At 34.7% G+C, this 20,851-nt stretch overlaps 1 protein-coding gene across 4 annotated transcripts in view; it reads left to right on the top strand.

The window, feature by feature from the left end:
• The window catches only part of LOC126812380 (neuronal acetylcholine receptor subunit beta-3), a 134,097-nt gene extending 113,681 nt beyond the window's left edge, over positions 1-20,416 (top strand). For all 4 annotated transcript variants that reach the window (XM_050538751.2, XM_050538752.1, XM_050538753.2 and 1 more), the window contains 6 exons: positions 7,293-7,486; positions 11,828-11,937; positions 13,907-14,361; positions 15,065-15,151; positions 17,003-17,118; positions 19,120-20,416. In XM_050538751.2, coding sequence (XP_050394708.1) covers positions 7,293-7,486; positions 11,828-11,937; positions 13,907-14,361; positions 15,065-15,151; positions 17,003-17,118; positions 19,120-19,593 — 1,436 coding nt within the window. In that variant the 3' untranslated portion in view covers positions 19,594-20,416. The remainder of the gene's footprint in view (positions 1-7,292; positions 7,487-11,827; positions 11,938-13,906; positions 14,362-15,064; positions 15,152-17,002; positions 17,119-19,119) is intronic.
• Positions 20,417-20,851: the final 435 nt, after the last annotated feature.

Genomic DNA, 20,851 nt, shown 5'->3' with positions numbered 1-20,851 from the left:
AAAATTTGTATTAGGTGTATAAAGATTTATTATTTGGTCTAGAATTCAAAATAAATTATTATGGTCTATTAGATTATATACGCGTGTACAAGTTTATTCCCCTTTTACCCAGTCCTCGTGAATCCTACAAAGTGATGAGGTTATATGACTGGCATTCTTCGATAAAGCTTCCACAGAAGAACCAACCCGAAAATGTCCACGAAACGTCCTAGGGACTTCGCCGGGGCAAAATACCCCACACCCTCCTTTCCAGCTGACATAAAAATAAGCTTTTTTTAAGGAAAAGATCGAAAATTTCGTTGTAATGTTATTTTGGCACACAGAAGCGCTAGGTAAAATACATTTTATGATCTTAGGATATATACGTACACGCTCATTGTGGTGGTATTATTATGGAATACACCCCATGCCAATTTGTAAATTACAAATACCATTAGGAGATACTTATTATGGAATACATCGCATGTATATGTGTATATTATGTTCACATATGATATCTCCTCGCCGCAGCTTTCTGAAACAAATTGATTTCGTTTCAAGAAAGGAATATCTTTGAGTCACGTCAGACTTGACAGGAAAATGTGAAAATAACGTTATAAATGCATTCTGCTTAATGCGATGTTTGAAATAACTTCATTTAATACCATTTCGTTTTCCGTCGTTTCAAAATTGTTTCTTTCAGTTTTAAAAGAATATTGAACGGTAGAATTAGGCTAGGAAATTGTCTCCACGACACAGCAAAAGAATAATTCACATATTGCAAATAGAAAAGAATTCAATAAATGAAATTCTTCTTGTATTTGATGTGTTGAATTTAAGAAGAAAGGAAAATTTATGTTGAAAAATTGATATTTTTAGTGTTTGATATCTAACTCAATAAAACGAATAATTTGTGGATCGTGTGCTTTGATTTACGCTATTAAAATTCTGTCGTAAAAAATAATATTTAATCAGAGACCATTCATGGGATGATGACGGTTTGGCATCGCTGTGAACACGCAGAACTAACTCGATTACATTTTTCTGCTTAGTGATGGAGCTGAAGTTAAATTGACGTCTTAAAGGCGAAAGTTCACTAGTCATCTGGCAAGGTAATACATCTGAAATTTCGATCACATTACATTTTTGAAATCTTTGCAAGCTATGCTCTTGATTTTGATTCAGATTGTATGTAAATCAGTCTTTTTAAACGTTTTGACAATTTGAGTTACATAGAAACGCGCATGGTATACAGGATAGTTTGGTTAGTTAATGACACCAATTCTTTATAAAAATAGTCTTGGCTAAACTGTTACCTTGCCAACCCAGACAATTATTTTATCAAATAAAATAATGCACGCGGTAAAATGTCCATCATTATAGCACATTGCATGACGTATGCCCGTCTTCATGAGAAAAAACGGTGCAAAAAAAAAAGTAGGAAGTTAAACCCCATTTCATTTCATGTATAAATAGACTCTCGGTGGAAAATGTTGGCCTTATTTAAATGGATATTGAAGTTGTTATTCGTTTGACCTTTCTCGTTTTGTTATCCATTGCTCAAAGTGTTAGTCGGAAGCAAATTATGAAAAGATCTCCTAAAAAGATATGTCAAGGGTATAAGTTTTTCTGTGAAGTGTTTTGTATTCCTAATATAGAAACCATATCGTTTTGGTATTGATTTTGCCCGGATGTGTTTTTCGCAATCTCTTTAAGAGTCATTCATGTAAAACTCGTAATGTTCCGACAAATCGCCATGAAGACTAACTGGAATAAATTAATGGGTTGCGGAATGAAAATTGTACCCCTTTACTACTATTTTACTCAGTCTTTTGTAAAATTGCTGATTTAAATGCATGACGCATTTTGAACACTCAATAAGTAAGCATCCCCTGTATTGTGGCATCTTGTTAAAGCTGCGACGCATAAATTCCTTCAAATCAATGTCAGTGAACTGGTCATGAAAAAACAACAGATTCAACCGTTAATGAGCATGAGTATATATATATACCTCAATAATCTATAGATGGTTTGGTTTTGTTACGCTATAACTCACAGCGCTCAGTGATCTTTCGAGCCTTTTATTATATAAAACGCCTTTGCGTTCGGAAGATGCATATATAACAAATCAGTAAATATTGGTTAGCTGTGTGAACCACCTCAAATGAACAGTGCCACCGGCGGTTTTAGAAAGTGTAAGCCAATCTGGCACTACTTACAGAAATGGGTAGCTTAGACGTAGAATTCTGAAGCCGAAAACAGTAGCGGGATCACTTGCTCACACGTAATTCTGCTTAAAACTCAGATCCTATTTCGTTTCTTTTCTTATATTTCAAATTTCCGTTCATTTGTTTTACCCTGCACTGTGATTTTAAAGATTTTTGGAAATAAACCTCGTTCTGTTTCATGTCGGGGATTAGTCAATGAAATGTCTCATTGAGTGTTATTCGATGCGCGTATGAAGTGTGCATAACACTGGTTAAAGTTTAGTAGAACCCTGTTTTTAAAATGAATTGCGTGGACTATTTATTATATTTTAAAAGGGACGCTTCGTTAATCCCCCCCCCCCATAATCCCACCAAAAATAAATAAATATTTACTGTAAACGGCCATACCGGTGGCTCCATTTGCAGGAAAAATATGGCGACGTCTTGGGGGACATAAAAGCACTAAAATTTTTTTACTACCTGTAGTTTGTTTTAAACTCTATTATCGTATCTAATGTCCCAGTTCTTATTATTAGAACAAGGGATAGATAATACCATGACTAAATGTGATTGTCTTTCATATATACGGGATTGAAATATAATATAGTTGAAGAATGGACACTATTAATTCACCGCTACTTATAAAGTACCGGTGGACTCTTTAGATTTGAAAAATAGTCAATACTGCCTGTAATTGGAACCGGGTTATTAATGAGCCTTTCCGACCTTGAACCGAGATATATTTAATCATTTGGGATGTTTGTTGTGATAATCAAAGTCTCAAATAAATGATGAAATCGACAAAATTACAAATTGGCATCAAACTAGTTACTGACCATCAAACTGCTCATCGACAAAGTAGTTTCCGATGGTCTGTTAAATGATCGTTACTGATAAAGTTTAGAGAGAGATCGATGCTTTATGCTAACTTGATGTTACCAAAGTCTTGCTTAATGTCTTCGGCATGATTGAAAGGATCAGATAGGCCGTGACTGGTGATTGTACGTATGATCATTTATTACTAAAATTCTTCAGTTTGTCATATTTGTCCTGTTGACCTTTTGTCACTAACGTATGTATGAAAACAAGAAAACTATGTATTTGAAATGTCAATAGCGATATGTTTGATATAAAATTTATAGATATGTAGCTTCCAGTTGTATGCTCAAGAGGACTAGGTACGCATTATACCCTATGTATATATTATTTTTAAAAAATATAGATTATTGAAAAGGTCATGCAATGTCTGCAAGTTGCTTTCCACATAATAGCAGATAAACGGTTATAAGCAACCGTATCTATATCTTTTCCGTATGTTTATTGCTGACTGGTGTAGATTGTCATCGGCCTAGGTAAAAATTCTTCTTTACTGTAAGATATTTATTATTGTCTCGCTAAAACGTTGTTTCCAGGGACACGAACTCAAATCCGAGTTGAGTAGTTATGTTTCTAACTTACATTCCATATTTAAATGAAGTAGATTAATTGGGCAGCTGCTAAGAAAAGTGGTGCTGTCCCACTATTATGCTAAATTATAATTTTGTTAGTGACGGGCGTTTGGGCTCATGGGTAAACGCTGGTCAGCATGCACTTGCTTCATAGCTACCGTGAATAGTTATTTTTTCCATATGGGCCCCAAATATATTAACAGTAATGTATTTTTTAATCTTTATCTTCCGGCTTTTGGACTCTTTCTGTGATTTACATTTTATTACCCCCGGTCGTAGGTCACAGAACATTCTGTGAGTTCTTACCTCCTTTGAGAGGTTATTTCCCTGCAAGACACATAGTTTTGCAACATAATATTTACCTTACTCTGTCCAACCGTGTACCCAATTAAAATTCAGTAAACTGTCTTATAAGTGACACGCGGATTCGATAATAAGAATGAGGATCTATCATGCAACCGTTTGGTTTGAGAGGTCTGGCTTTCTGACTACTGTACAATTTCACCACTTAAAAGATGTATTTATACGTACTAGTAAATATATACAAAATGTGTTCACTGTGAGCTGGGACTTGCTTAGTCGCAACTTATGTATAATGCAATGAAGAATTCTTTCATCATGTTATCGCGTTGTTCCTACATACAACAGGGAATATTTTCACTGTAGTCAGGTGATGAGTTCTCTATAAATGTTTCAGTATGTTTGCTCTTTACTTAAGATCATCTCTCACATATTACATTCAGACGCTTTACAATATGTAATGAACAACCGATACCTAAGAAAGCCAGTGCAAAAAGGAAAATAAATCGGAATTTCTTCAGGACACTAAATATTTTTCAACATTATCTCAAAGTGTTGATCTCATTTTGTTAGCAAATGATAATTGTCTTTCACGACATCTGTACAAGGACAAATTTCATGTGTTCCTCTTTTTGAAATACTCATCACTTGTAAATACTCATCACCTAAAATTGTAATTGTAGGCGATATCGCGTCGGTGGAAGCGGACGTTAAATAAAGCTATTTGACACACACGTTTAATATACACAACGGTGACGACTAAATGATTGGAATTAGAACAAAATAGACACTGGGCTGTGCAAATATAACCCTAAAACACCCCCTAGTAAAACCTCCAATAATAATTGAATTTTCACTTAATGTTTCTCTTTTTTTCAACACTTGATATATCATTAAATTTGAGTTCGCATAGCTAACAATTTTGGGTGTATTGTCGCATTATTCTGCTTTAGTCCATTCCTTCATTTCAGTTTGCGTAATAGGTTTTCTCCTGGATCAAAAACAAACATTATTATTTGTAAGATCTGCCCTGTCTTTAGGAAAAGGGAACACATAACATTAGCTACGCTATGAAAATCAGAAGCCAACAGCGTGACAAACGAGAGATTGAACAGATAGTTTGGACAGATAGATGGTACAATTTTGTAGTGAATATCCATATAACGCAGTGACCTAAGTTATTTTGAGTTTGTATTCTCATGTTATACACTAGTCCTGTCATGTTTAGATCAATCTATTTGTGTTGTCACTAGAGAATTATTGTCCAACATAATTCAATAAGACTTGATCTACGTGGATAAAATTTATAATTCGTTGTCGGACAACTTTAATTGGGTGTGTGTGTGTGTGGAGGGGGGGGGGGCAAATAGGGAAATCCTTAGAAAACACAACAGATTAGGCACGCTATCTAATTCCTAAGCATGTATTTGGCCGGAATCAAAACCATATACTTGACAGACCTTATGATGTAAAGCGCACACGTTAAGCCACTCGGCCACCTACCTATGAACAATTATGTTAACCGTTAGCAAATCTAGCGATCATTTCCGAACGGTTCCGTATTTTGGTTTGAAATTAGCAGACAAGGTATATGGTCACAGTCGTCACATTTTGGTGTTTTTTTTATATACTTAGACACAACTTTTTACTGTGTCCTGTGATCTGGGAAGACTACTTTAATGTTGTTGATGCCAATGACGGCACTTTAATGCTCATCAATATCATTTCTATTGAAATCATATAGCCATTGGTGTGTTCATTTAATTAAATGCCAACCCTATGTGAAAAATGCAATTTCCGTTTTAATTCAATCGTAATAGCACAATACCGTAATGGACGTCTTTTTTTTGTAATTGACAATACGGTGTCTTATTACAAAATGTGGCTGCAACAGCTTATGATTAATTAATTAAACATATAGAAAAGTTATTAATTTCGCATATAACGCAACACCAATTCTTGCATGTCTTGACCAATATGGTTTTAAAAAACGAGAAACTGGAATACTTATAAAGGTTTGAAGGTACGTGTATGGAATTTATCAGGCGTAGATAGAAATCAATTTTGTTTGATTTTATATGTTTTAGAAACAAAACACCTAAATGAATTATTGACTGAATGATAGATTAACACAACTTCATAATGGTGGACTAGTATTGTTGTTAACTCATACTATAAGCCCCGTGGAGATGCTTGCGAAATCACATTGTAATGGCATTATTAGCCCACCAGTTTCAAAAGTCGTTGCATACCTTGAGTTGAATACCAGGATAACATGATTTCCGCATGGTGTAAAAGCTCTGTTTGTGGTCAAAATCCTACATTGTCCGGTCTAACCATAGAACGAAATCACTGACTTTTTTCAGTAAAATTTCTTACCTTATCTCTACAAACATGTTCTAACAAGACAGGACAGAAAGATCGTCTTAATAGATTATTCTGTCAAAGAGATGTGGATGGTTAAAACAAATTGAGGTCTGCTATCGTAACCACCCACAGGTGGTTTATCACAGCTTTCAAGTGACATCCTATCTACGTATGATCTAAATAGGGAAACGGATTATGTATATTAACCTTCGGCTTGTTTTCAAAGTCATATTTGTCATTATTTACAAATATGAATTGGTGATTATTGAATAGTGTATGGAATTTTCAATATATTCATTTTTTAAGCTGTTATATAGCAAGAACGGACAGCTCTTTATCTAAATTTTACATGATACATTTTTAATATTTAAACAACACCCAAATATCAATATCAGTGTCACACGCTTTCCATAAATAGAGCCGTTTAACCTTATATCTTATGTAAGATACAGTGTGAGTTTTCTGGGAATAATGAACCTTTCGCGGGTTTCAATATTGGCTTTTATTTTGAAAAAATGTGATGTTTATCAGTGCATGAATTTTAATGAAAAACTGTGGAATGCCATATTTCTTTACTCACTTGTGTTTGGAAACTACAATTAATTACATATAAAATAGACAATCTTATTTATTGCATTGCTGCTGCTGTGTGTTTTATTATTGCAATTCTAGGTTTTTGTTAATTAAATATTAATATCCGGTCTTTTCATAACAGTCGGGTTGAAGGAAGAGACCTGTTGCTTTATCTGTTGGTTAATCTCACGAAATCCGATTAACACATTCGAGATCACAATGCAGCTTCGATCATTTTCTGTGGTCTATGAATAGCGAGTATTGTAAATTTCATTGAAATACCCCTTAATAACACCACGAAAAGTTGAAGGGTCATTGGTGTTCCTATTTTATATGTATTTCAATGAGATTAATTAAATTTCAGGTAGGAAGTTCGAGGTAAGGATACCTGTATTATTGTTATTATTTATATTCACAGGTTCCGTGAACATGTCCAGTGAAAAGATGCTCATCAGGACATTATTGGAGGAATATGCTGAACGAGGGAAAATGGGGAGACCTGTAGCTCAACAGAATGATACCTTGGTAATTAGTTATGGGCTAAGTTTAATCCAGATTCTAGATCTTGATGAGAGGAACCAGGTTTTATCTACCAATGTTTGGGCCACTTATGTAAGTATAACCTATTAGTGCATTAGTTGATAAGGTGGACCAGTTATATACGCGAATACAAAGAACCAAGTTGTGGTGATCACGAGTTTAAAAAAATAAGTAGTTGATTAGGGTATCGTGTACTTTGCATCGGAGTGCATCAATAACGATTTGTGTACGCAAAAGTAGTAAATGATCCTTTTCACAGTAAAAACTACTATCTATTAATCTGGATTTTTAAAATGTCAATTTGTATATTATGCTGGTTAGATCTGATGATGAGTTTTTTTTTTAGTGGCGTGAAAAAACAAAAGAAAATAAGTCTGACTGAAGTGTAAAATCATTAAAGGGGAGGACCAGTGATTTTGAACAGTATGAGTGAATTTAAAAATAAACAACTTATGATTTCATGTTTATAATATCCCAATAAACAGTCACCGTTCTCAGATTTTCTGTCAAACGACGATATGTGAACAAAATATCGCCAAATCTGTATGCTTACTATAGAAACCAGCGAACATGTTGAACCAATTACATCACTTCCGGTTTTAAAAAAAGAACGGTTTTGCTTGTGTTACAACGGGGATTTTTTTTCGGAATATATGTTTAAAATTTATGGAAATCTTGATGAAAATCGTTGGTTTTCCCCTTTAATCTTTGGGTAATTTATTCAGATTAGAATAATAGAACATGTCTGAATTTAAAACAAACTCAAATTTGTAATTTTATCTAAAATGTTAGATTCTTGTGATACAATGGAAATAGGCTGTAAGTAAGATATAGATAGACGTTTCAGCGATTGATTTTATAGCCTCATCTCGTCAGACAGAAAACGTACGCGTTGTAGACAGCCATTTGAATCCCAAGACGGCAATGTGCCCAGACAATACTGCTTGGGTTGATTGAAAGGCTTCTATACTGAGTGTGTTGTGCAACATATGTCCATATATTTTGTAATTATTGAAACCACTAGATCGACGAAGAGGTAGACAAAAAGTTTCAAAGTCATTGATTTCTGTGTTTTAATGTCAGAACGATCTTTTTAAGACATGCGATTTTTTTTATAATTGAGTTAGAGGTTGAACAGAGAAGGGAAATTGGCAGTTAGAAAAACAAACAAACACGCATAAGATTTTAAACAATTTAAGAAGTTTCTCGTTGTGCTGAAAATTCCTTTTATTTGTCATTTGTGCACATGTTCCATTAAGTTACAGTTTCCATTATTTCTCCATGAACGTGACACAGGACCAATTTACTTCTTCAAAAAGCAATTACAACAAGTGAAATGCGTCAGCAAGTATTGGTTAAGATGATTTTTGTTGGTATTTTTTTGTCTTATGTTAAAGAACCATTTGGAAAACAATGCTATACTTTGTTACTGATGTCTCAAGTCTTTTTTTTTATTAAAAAATTATCCCACTTTATTCTTTTTTTTTCAAAATCTGGTACTGGTTAATTGATTAGGTCGCGAATTTCAAGCTTTCCTTTGTTCTTTTAAGCTATCTTTCGGATGAGACGGAAAACCGAGGTCCCGTGTTTTCATTGGAATGCACGTAAAAGATCCCTTGGCAGTTGGAATTCGATATAAGAGTAGGCGATAGTGCCGCTGCCCGGGCAAAATTTCCCTCACTGTATGGCGTATGCCCGTCTTCATTAGCCCTGTATAGGAGCAGAACAGTAGGACGTTAAACCCTATTTCATTTCATTTCTTTTAAGCTAGGAAATTGAATATTGACGGAAAAAATTCAAACTTACCATAAATGCAGGGGAAAAAATCCATCTGAATGTAATTTCCATAATGTAACAAAATACCAGCGACCGTTTTGACACAAATTGAATTCATTACAACACATAAATAATATCAACCATTGTATATAATTTGAAAATAACGCATTAATCCTAAAAAATAGCCCGACACATCGGTCTTTTAAAATGTTATATTTTATCTCATTTTCAGTTAATTTCACATTTAAAAAATAATATATACTTCCTTGTGTAGGTGGTAGAAATATTTTATAATCTTGATAGTTATGAGTCAAAGATTTATTACTTAGAAATCAGACATTGTTTTTACACACCCACATTGAAATGTGGTATTATATTGTCGTCACCCTACCCTTCTGGTGGTTCGCGCGTCCAATTCCTGCGTAAATTATCTTTCTAAATTCCTGATGTATACCATTTCTCATTTAAGGAGCTCACATAATTAATTTTGACAGCAGGCTATATGGTTTACGACCCCTTGCATTTCTTAAAAAATATACATAGAATTCGACATACGGATTTTTGGCTTTATTTTATATTGATTTTAAATTTATCAATTAGATTTTTTTTCCTTTGAAGTGTTAATTATTTTATCAGATAATTAAACTACAAAGGAAAAAAGTGTTTGTATCACGAAAAATACCAAGACACATTTTAAAAACCATGACATTTTCAACGGAACTAATTTGCAGCAAGAAATGGAACCTGCCAGGAAAAAGTAACATTCTGAATTCTGAACAAACTACAATTTGCAAAGAAATGGAATTAACATTGACTATTGAAGTAACTAATTAGAACGCGTCTTCTTTCATTCTGAAATGGAACCTGCCAGGAAAAAGTAACATTCTGAATTCTGAACAAACTACAATTTGCAAAGAAATGGAATTAACATTGACTATTGAAGTAACTAATTAGAACGCGTCTTCTTTCATACTGAAAACATTATTTTCTGATTTGTTCATCGGGTATGTGGGCGACTTTTAACCTAGTAGTACAATAATGTCGTCACTCAGTCAGTTAGTCCATTCATAATTGTATATGAAGATTTATTGTGAAAATTTTAATATACCCTAATTTTTTTTTAGTCAGTCTAAAGAATATCGTTAACGAATACGGCATAGCTTGCAGAAGAATTGACGTTTTAAACAGAATTCATCGAAACTTATAGAAATTATTCTTTACATCCAAACTATATGTCGCCTAAGGGGTCGTATATTGCGGTCAGTACTAAAAATCGGCATCTAGTTTGTGGAGCAATCTTGAACACATTAAGAAAACGTGGTAAACAGTGCTATTATGAATATTTGGAGCCTGTTTTGAAATCAATATCCCGAAAATTAAACCACTGTAAGTTTGGTTGTATCGTAACTACGCAACGTAGTATAGTTTGTGATTTGCTGAGAGAGCAAAAAGTCGTTAGAATGGAAGCACTATATGGCCTGACATTTTCCAAGACAAGAAGATAAATGAAATAAGTAAAACACTACTATTGTATTAGTGAATGGGTTTAGTAATGTACATGTAATGTAATTAAGGTTTAAGCTATATAAAAAACTGCAAATTAATACCAAATCATTAACAATACATGTAATCATTAATAATACATGCCACTGTACCCACCTCCACCGCCTTCTCGGAACTGAAACAAGTTTTTCAGTTTTATACTCCGCATGTTCCTATTATTAACAACAATACATGGAATTGTATCCGACTCCCCCGCCTTCTCGACATTAAAACTATTTTTGCAGTTTTATACCCCCGCGTGTTAATGTGGTCGTATATCATAGTCTCCCCGGTTCCCAGTCCGTCCTCACTTTAATGTTCTCTGTCAACAGTAATGTTCTTGACCGATAGTCAGAGATATCTAGGGATTTTAAATAGATGCAGTTTCAGAGTTTTTGTCCGTGACTGATTGACTGTTGATGAATGATCAAAGTACATTACCGTACTCTTACTCTCTCCAGGGTACATATTGTCGTCACCTCGTCCGTCGGTCTGTCCACAATTGTTGGTGGGCACCCTGGTTATCGTCCGATTGAATATACATTTATGCACATTGTTTACGGTATGTGACGAAGAATCATATTGATTTTCAACGATAACTGCCACAGTTGTGGCCCTTGCTTACTTACAAAATCTTGTGGATGCTCTGGATTTCTATTCCAATGACCAGGAAATAAAAAATTGGGTTGTATCTGACAAAAACTTAGACATTACTGAACTAGTACTTGGCATGTTGAACTCTATGTCAGACATGTCTATATTTTATTGATAATTACTGCCTGGGTTATGGCTTTGGACAATTTGAAAAATCTTGTTGACACTCAAGAGATTGACTTGAAATTTGGGCAGACGTGGGCGTAACTTTTCATGACAAACTATAGGTTTTTTCAGTTTGTATTCACTATCAATGGATCAACTACATGACTATACCTAAAAGGGACATTAAAAAAGAAGTACGACAATATACATGTACTCCTGCAATGCCATATTTGTGTTCAGAGATTTAAATCCGACTCCTTTCGTTCCTAATTTATATGATTTAGGACAGTACAGGGATTACTTTTCAAATTATGCTTAAAGCAATTTGTATTTCAGAACTGGAATGATATGTATCTTAAGTGGGATGCGGATAATTACAGTGGTATTCATACAATCAGAGTACCAACAGAAGATATATGGATGCCAGATATTAAACTTTATAATTAGTGAGTAAATATTTTGCGATTGACTAATTGACACTAACTGTCAATAAAAGGATAACTTGTACCAAGTGGCTTCTCAAATCCAAACAACCATTGTTCTGCGTGCTCTTTCTAAAACACCTGGTAGAAATCCCATGTTTTAGAACGTTCCCACAGCTTGAGCTATAAGCTTTTCTATATTATATGTACTGAATGAGACAATCATCTTTCTGGTAATTTTTCTAAGATGTGCGTAACATTCTGGTTCGAATCAGATCGCAACGGAGCATTAGAGTTTGTTTTCGTGGTGTATCGTATACGCAGTCATTGTAAATAATTCGATTCGGTACGGATTCGACCTACTTTGATTCATTTTGGAACGAAAACCTCTAATATTGTAATTGTCGATATCGTTAGATACCAAATACATTACTCGTTGATGGATATAGACATCTATTTAACTTAAGTGTACTGATTTGAAGTTAAACAGCGGACATCTAAAATATGGAAAACAATTTTATCTTCTCAAATGTCAGTAACTAATCCTCCTACAAACTCGGTGTATAATTTTGAAATTAATAAGATTAATTGTGTCATTGTCTAGTTCTGTTTGATCGACTGATTACCCTATAATTGGATTTAATTTATAAAAATTGGAAGATAATACTCCGTTTCTGGATATTTAAGACTGAAAATAGAAAGATAAGGTTAGGTACTGATGCCCTCTTAGGGTATTGTTAATGTCAGATTTGAGAAAATTCCGGTTACCTTCCGAGATGATGCCTTAAAGGAAAAGATATTATCTTGACAATATTTAAACAGATTCCAGATATTTTTGCCTGATACGATGTCAAAAGAATGATTTTGTTTTCGGTTTTCTTATTCTTTATATATTATCGATATTAAATGTCATTTTCCCAGATCTCTATGACTCATGGAATGATCGCATATCAGAGGAACATAATCGCACACAGCCTCCGCTGATATGTGATCAGTCCACGTTAACCGGAAAATGGAATATTTGTTGTCTTAGACGTTTTTTTTATAAGCTGCTTTCAGACCTGACGATGTAAGGTCATGAAGCAGTCGCACAAAATTTGAGCCTTGAGTACCAGATTCTTTCAATTCCCATGCCTTGCCTCCTTTCATCTATTTTATTTAAAGGCGGCGGTGAGGGTGGGTGGGGGTGGGGAGAGGGACTATTTGTATCACAAGATCTTTGTGTCATGCTATGTGAGTGAACTGCCTACGACAATAATTACCCCCCACGCCCCACGCCCCACACCCCACACCCCACGCCCCACACACCCCAATCTCACCAATTCCCCAGATAATACAGATATTGAAAACTCTGATATCAGTTCTCACCAGGACTGTCCAAGCAGCTGTTCCGGGCATTTTAAGAAATATATTAAAGGAGCTAATTTGCTAATATCTGGGACCTAGAAATTGACACAATTGGGTTTCAATGCATATAATAATGTACTATGAATGTATATGTTTTTACTCTAATTTCAAATCATTTATGTTAGTATTTATTGCGCCTGCTCTCCAGATAAGAATATTCTAAAAACAGGAAGAAGCTTCGGCTCTCCTATCTGCGATATCACTTTTGTGGAAGCAGACGTTAAAGCACCAGGTAGTAGTAGTAGTAGATATGAATATAGCGTCACCGTTTGACATGACTTGTGGAATATGTCTAGCCTCGTTCTTCGAGACCCTTGTTACAAATGGCACTGAAACGCATTAACGTGTACCAATGGTAAAATGTTTATTTTGTATTAAATATTGGATATCAGAAGACCATCTTTTCCCGGTAAGATCACAACATCAATGTTGATTTAAACTGACAAATAATTCGTGTTTTCAATATCGATGGCTTTGGATGATATTGAGTTAAGAAACTTAGCTACTTTAATACCAGTTCAAACTCCTATATAGCTTACTGGTAATGGGGGATCTAATGATATTATAACAATTTTTTTTATTACAGCGCTGATACCAGGTTAGAAGAGAAAAGAGAAGCCTTGGCTGTATTATCTAGTGATGGTACTGTGGTGTGGATACCACAAGCTGTGTTTAAAAGTTCTTGTTCAATTGATATCAGACATTTTCCTTTTGACGTCCAAACCTGTAAACTTAAGTTCGGATCTTGGACTTACGATGGATCTAAGTTGGACTTACTGTTTATGTACAATCTGACTGGATTTGAGATGACGGATTATATCGATAGTAATGAGTGGGAAATAAAGGAGTCCAGTGCTAAGAAAACTACAAAATATTATCCCTGTTGTCCTGAACCATACGTTGATCTGACATTTACTCTGAAAATCAAACGTAAAGTTGCCTTCTATAGTTATATTCTTATATTGCCTTGTCTTCTGCTTTCATCTCTAACATTGGTACTCTTTTGGCTTCCCCCTGAATCTCCCGCCAAAATGCAACTTGGTAAGTATTTTACAGATGAATCTTTAGGGTGGCCCGATAAGTAAAGCGCTGGATAACTAAACAGGGTTCCTGAGATCGATTCCGGTATTGACCGAGAGTTGTTTCCCATTGTCAATGGTGCAGGACAGGGGACCTGGAAAAGAAAATCGTCTAGTTTTTCAGATAGGGCGTAAACCGAGGTCTCATATATATATATATATTTGGCAGCACGTTAAATATTCCCAGAGAGTTGGAAATTGAAATACGTGTAGGTGGTAGGGCACAGCGTAGGGTATACCCATCTTTACTAGCCCCGTTGGTCCAGAAACGTAAGGTGATCGATCAACTCCATGTCATTTAAATAGACAGTCGTGTTTAAAATAGGTTAGTCTTTGTCAAATGAATTTGTAACACATTTTGCTGATAAGATGTGATAAACTTTTATCGCAAGACTATGTATTATTTGGAGTCCAGTACTTGGGAGCATTGTGTCAATTATATCATAATAGGAAGATTAGACAGTTAAACGATTTGTAAATGACTGCCATTGGCATAGTAAATAGTTGCTCAAATATTGAGTTTTAATTGTTCCACCACTCTGATTTTTATTTTGGAAAAGATTTTGACCGACACACAAATTCATTCAAACCCAATAATAACGCCCAAACTGTCTTATATTAACCGTGTATTCTATGTACATATTTTTTTTATTTCTTGTAAACAGGTATGAATATATTTGTGGCGTTTTTTGTGCTGTTATTACTATTAGCTGAATCTACGCCACCTGCGGCTTCTTCCATACCTTTAATTGGTAAATCATTTATCTTATATTATCAACCTCTGTAGGTTTAAGTAGACGTAAATCAATGTCTGGTACTTAATTCGTGTGAGTTCCTGAAAAATAGTTTAGCGGGGTCTCTATACGTACGGACGCGCGAGTTTTGTCAAATTGGCACAATTTCCAGGGGTAGTTCTTCTATATCAGGGAAATATAAATTAATTACTTAATTATCGATAAGAAGATACCAATTCTGGTTTTTAGTTTAATATAAGTGCTGTTCACTAGCTGCATAGAAAGTTGGATTTTTTGATTAATGATATATTTGCGTTTATTTGATTATTAAATTTTGAATTATATTTTAAAAGCATTTTTTAATTATCTTTCCTCTCTCATCTATATATTTTTAAAGCATCCCGTTCTTACACTAGCTACATATATAAATATTCATGGATATTGCCAATAATATAAATACATCCCTGGAGAGTTAAAACTACATGACTCGAAATATTAATTCGATAATTATTATTTTAAAATCATGTACCGACTTTGTAGGGAACTTTATAACACATAACACAGTGTCATTCATATTTATTTTGCCAATCGTTATGCAAAGTCTGTTGAAAGGGATTAGCGCGTTGTTAATGTTTGGGTACGAAAACGTACAGTTAGTAAGTAATTATTCTTCAGCAAAGGTGTATTTACAAACCAGTTATTTCTGGAATATTTATATATAAGTAAATCGATTTGTTAATTGAACTTTAAGTGGCTTTTAACGGGGCAACTGTTATTCTTTCTTTTATTTTAATTTCTTCGTGCATTCTAATTTATTTTAAGAACCACATTTTTGGCTTACTTAAGCATTTATGCCTTTTATTCATCCATATAAAAATTGGCGGTATAGTGTTATTACCCCTGTTTCTTTTTTGTCGGTCCTTCCGTTCCCGTCCTTACTATCTTGTGAGCGCTATATGCTTAGCAGCTACATTCTGATTCTTTTATAGGTAACGTGAGCAAACAAGAAAGGGGTTTCTAGGGCAGCGGCATTGGAAAGCATTTTAAGTTCAAGTATAGAGAGCCCTCACCTCAAGAATTTTTAATGTCCAAAATATTCATAACTCTGCATTTATGTGATTAGAAAACGTTGAAAATCAACAACCCTCTTCGCATACATACATAAATACATGCATGCATGCATGCATGCATGCATGCATGCATGCATACATACATACATACATACATACAAGACAATCGAATGGTTCACCAGCATTTTTAAATTAAACAAAAACAAACTTAAATTGTCAAAAACAGGATTCTTCGTCTCGTGAACATAAACCCATTATATAAATACCTATGTTAGTCGACTGATAACTGTACATGCTATACGCTTTAAAATACTTATACCATTTTGTACACTGACTACGTTGAGTAAATGTCATTTTAGCATTCTATATTAGACAATGATATTATCTAAAAAAGAGCGTCAAGATTTTGAAATTGCCCAATCTAATCAACTGATACCATTCTCGGCCATATTGAATTAGTCTGTAGAAGGAAGTCACTTTGCTCCATATCATGTGTTCTTTCAGCTATCACTAGGTCTGTCATTGAGTCAAGAGACGTGGTTTCGATTCCTCACTTGAATGTGACAAGGAGTAGGGTTGCCTGTCCAACCTCGTGGGTTTTCTCCGGGTGCTCTGGTTTCTCCCCACTGCTTAAGACCCTACGCGCAAGCGAATTATGTTATCACCCCCCCCCTCTCTCTCTCTCTCTCTCTCTCTCTCTCTCTCAGCTAATTGTCTTTCGTCTTCCAACAACTTCAATTACATATTCACAACTGACTTCAGACAGGAACGTATACTAATAATTTTCTTTTTTTTCCAGGTGCATATTATTGCTTGAATATGATCTTGATAACACTGTCTACTCTGTTGTCCGTAGTCGTTGTTAACATGTATTTCCGTGGTTCTAGAACTAGAGTACCAAGAATTTTTAAATCCGTAAGTATTAATCAAGTTTTTTGTCTATGAGCTCACACGTTCCTCCCCTCGGATATAACTGTAATCGAAAAATTGTTATGCGTTGTTATTTTTGCGGCATATACCGAACAATTTCACTCAGATTTCTGTGGAATTGGTGTGTAATGTATATAATCAAACTGGCTTCAAGGGCTTACCACTTTTATGTGTAACTTTTATGTTTACTTGAAGTCTAATCGAAACCGATCATTTTCTGTAATATATATATTTTAACTTTATAAGATGTAGCCCGAGTTTTATGAAAATATAAGAGCTTTAAATTTATATTAGATCGTAACATTTGTGTTCAATTTATTTGAATTAAAACGACCCTGCCTCTTTGACCTGGGTCAAAAATAAAATTGTCGGTTTCATTTAAACCCCATGTCTCACTCTTGTTAATTTATATAGTTTTAAATCAGACAGGTCAATCTGTTTGTTATTGCAACACGAAAGCAGAATTACTGTGTTATGACCAATGATAGTGCTGTCTGATTTTCATAGGTTTCCTCCCACTGCTAAAGACCCCCTTTTGAAATAAAATTGAACCGCCATGTGCTAGTCCCGAAATGACCTAGTTACATTAAAAGTGTGGTGAATAAATGAGATAAAACAAATCCAAGATCGTTGTCGTTCTCAAGCTTTTGTACTATACAAATCAAATGGAGAATCGTACTTTTATAGTACCTAAATTCCCGTCCTGCAGAGTTTCTATTAATAAAGAGATATTCTCCCGTGGTATGATTATAATTTAATATTTTAATAGTTGATAATAATTCAAAACGTTTTATGCCGCTAAAGAATTGTAACAATATATTCTGTGGACTTATTTGTTATAAAATGTATTCTTGGGATTAGAAACACGACAAAACAAATTACTTATCATTTTATTCCACAACACGAAATGGGAGGATAACATTTTAATTGTGCCATTTCGTTCGCTACAAAGGTAAATTAGTTAATTAATGAATCCATTGTTTCAAATTCAAACTGTTTGACACAGCTACTTTGTTTCATAATTATTCTTTTCTTCTCGCCCACGCGAGGAATTATTGAAAAAAACAAACAAAAACACACCATATGTTAGTCCCGAAATGACCTAATTTATGCCGAGTGGACGTTAAACTCATGTCTTTCGCTGTGTGTGTGTGTCTCTCTCTCTGTTTTTAATAGCTCCAGAATAATCCTTAGCAAGTATTACAATTCTTATCTAGTGTCTGTAATCGCAACTTTGACTACCATATTATGGCCGTTATTCGGCAACAAACTTATACCGTCGCCAAATTTATAGCCGATTCTAGAAGTCATTTATTAACTTCTACTTTATATAAAGAACTCTGGTTCCCCTTTAGAGATTACTACACGGGTAGAACTTATCCCAATTTTTTGAACATACATACTAACGTAATTATCGTTTATTTATCAATGTCATCATCGAATACAAAATAAGCAGCTGCATTAAATTTCTTGTAAATTTCTGGTTACTATAAAATTATTTCCGTCTCAAGGGCGGAAACATTTTGTACGAGTGGATAACTCTCGCGACCAATATTTTAAAGTTGAGTTATCTCCCTTGTCATTTCGGGACTAACATATTGTCAATATTATTTCAATAACTCTCTTGCGCTTAGCAGTTTTTAGCAATTATCGTTAATGTGCCTTTCATATTATATAATTTGGCGTTTAAATGGATAATGTTAACAGGCATATTATAGTACCTTTTGTGACACCTTGTTTGTATTTTGGGAACATTACCTGTGGTCTCATTAGACCAATCGTTAATGACGAATTGGGGCTGCCTTGGGTTTAGATTTAAACTGTTGAAATGGTGGCGCAGAGAAAAACTATATACGATGCCCAGCGCTAAAATTGTGCCCCCACCCACACCCCACAAACCTCCCCCAGTTAACAAATCGGAAAATATCACTGAAACCAAAATATGACGACCAGCGCTAAAATTAATTAAATATGTTTTGATTTCAGTGTATGATGGAAGTCTTTGCTCGAGTTTTTTGTATGAGAAATCAACTTGTGGATGAAAATTTAGAAAAAAATACAAATGCCTTTGTCGCTTATAACAACAAAGACAAGAACAAACATTCTGAGTTTAAGTACGACAGGGTGGGGTGCTTTGAAATGCAAACTGAAGAATCGTGGCGAGTGTTAACGAACGGAACACCTCAGGTACTCAACACTGATCCCGAGAATCCATTCGAGCGCCCCTTCAGCACCTTGCCACGCGCTATCTCTAATCTTGAAAAGGAGATTAAAGACATTAAGGATTATCTTAAAGTGATTGTGGACAAATCTCAGGATAAGGAAGCGAAAGAGAAAGCCGCCAGAGAGTGGAAGAACGTTGCCCTGGTGCTTGATCGTTTGTTTTTCTTTCTGTACTTAATTGCGATGATGGCCTCCGCATTCACAATATTTGAAACAACGCTCATGCAAGAGACTTAAATCAAGATGCATTCGCTTAGTGAAAGGGAATCTGAAATATGAAAAAAGGGATAATGTACTTTAAAATGCGATTATACATAATTTATTATAAACGGTAAAAACTGGTTAAGTTTAGTAAATTGTATATACATAATTACTGATCAAATTACTCGAGTGTCAATACATAGTGAAATATATAGTTAAAACAAACACTTTTTTTGTGTATGACAAAGTTTACATTGAAGGTGAAATATTGGACTTATGGGAATGCTTATTGGAAGGATATGAAGTAACAAGGACGTGTAAAAATCAGAGAATTGGTAAAGAATCGAATCATCCAATCTGACTGATGAAAATGAACAATTTCGCCTTTGCTTGTGCGGTGTTGATATTCTGACTAGGAGTGAAGCGCGCGGAATATTATAGTGGGATAACAAACTCCCAAACTCAAATTATTCAATTCGAATTGAATACTGTGTATATTTCTATTTTTATGAGATTTAGATTAGAGTTGCTGTTGTGTTATTATATAGTTAAATGTCGACATGCTTTATTTAATTATATTTCTCTAATTACTATATTAATAAATTAAAGACCCACAAGTCAGACACGAAACGTGTATATTTTAAATCATCTTTACACAGTATCTATATTATATTATCTGCTAGTAGTTTATAGTCCTTTTCAAAACGTCCCATATCCCTCTTTAAGAAAAAGAACCAAGCATGACACCGTCGCCACCATCTTGGAATTGGGGAGTCCATCAATGATGCACAGATACAAACTTGGAACGTTATATATCCTTTAGTAGAGTGTTGTCCCCAACAACAAGAACAACACGTCGAATGGATCGTAATATGACTGGGTACTGGGCACGGGCATATACATCATGATAGAAGAAACTTACGAAGAACGTACAGTTTCGCTAAAAAAAAAGTGCAGATGATAATCAAGACACACCGATTTATGAAGGATTATTCAGATCTAGACGGGTTTAAGTAGTCTAAATATCGGCCTGGATCCATTTCGCGAAACATACGTAAAGTGACATTTTAGCAATTGATCACAAACCACAAGTTGGGAATATGCCCCAAATTTCACCAGAATGGCGTTTTCTAATAAATTTCCATAAAATATCTAAGAAACCTGAAAGTTCATCGGGATTTTCCGACGTGGTTTCCCCTTGTCAGTGGTGCAGGACGGAGAGCCAGACAAGGACAGCTGTCTAGTCGTTCGGATGGGACAAAAAACCGAGGTCCGGTGTGTGCATTGGCATGCA

The sequence above is a fragment of the Patella vulgata genome, chromosome 2, assembly GCF_932274485.2.
Source record: "Patella vulgata chromosome 2, xgPatVulg1.2, whole genome shotgun sequence".
NCBI lineage: Eukaryota > Metazoa > Mollusca > Gastropoda > Patellidae > Patella > Patella vulgata.
This window is presented reverse-complemented; position numbering and strand designations above follow the sequence as displayed.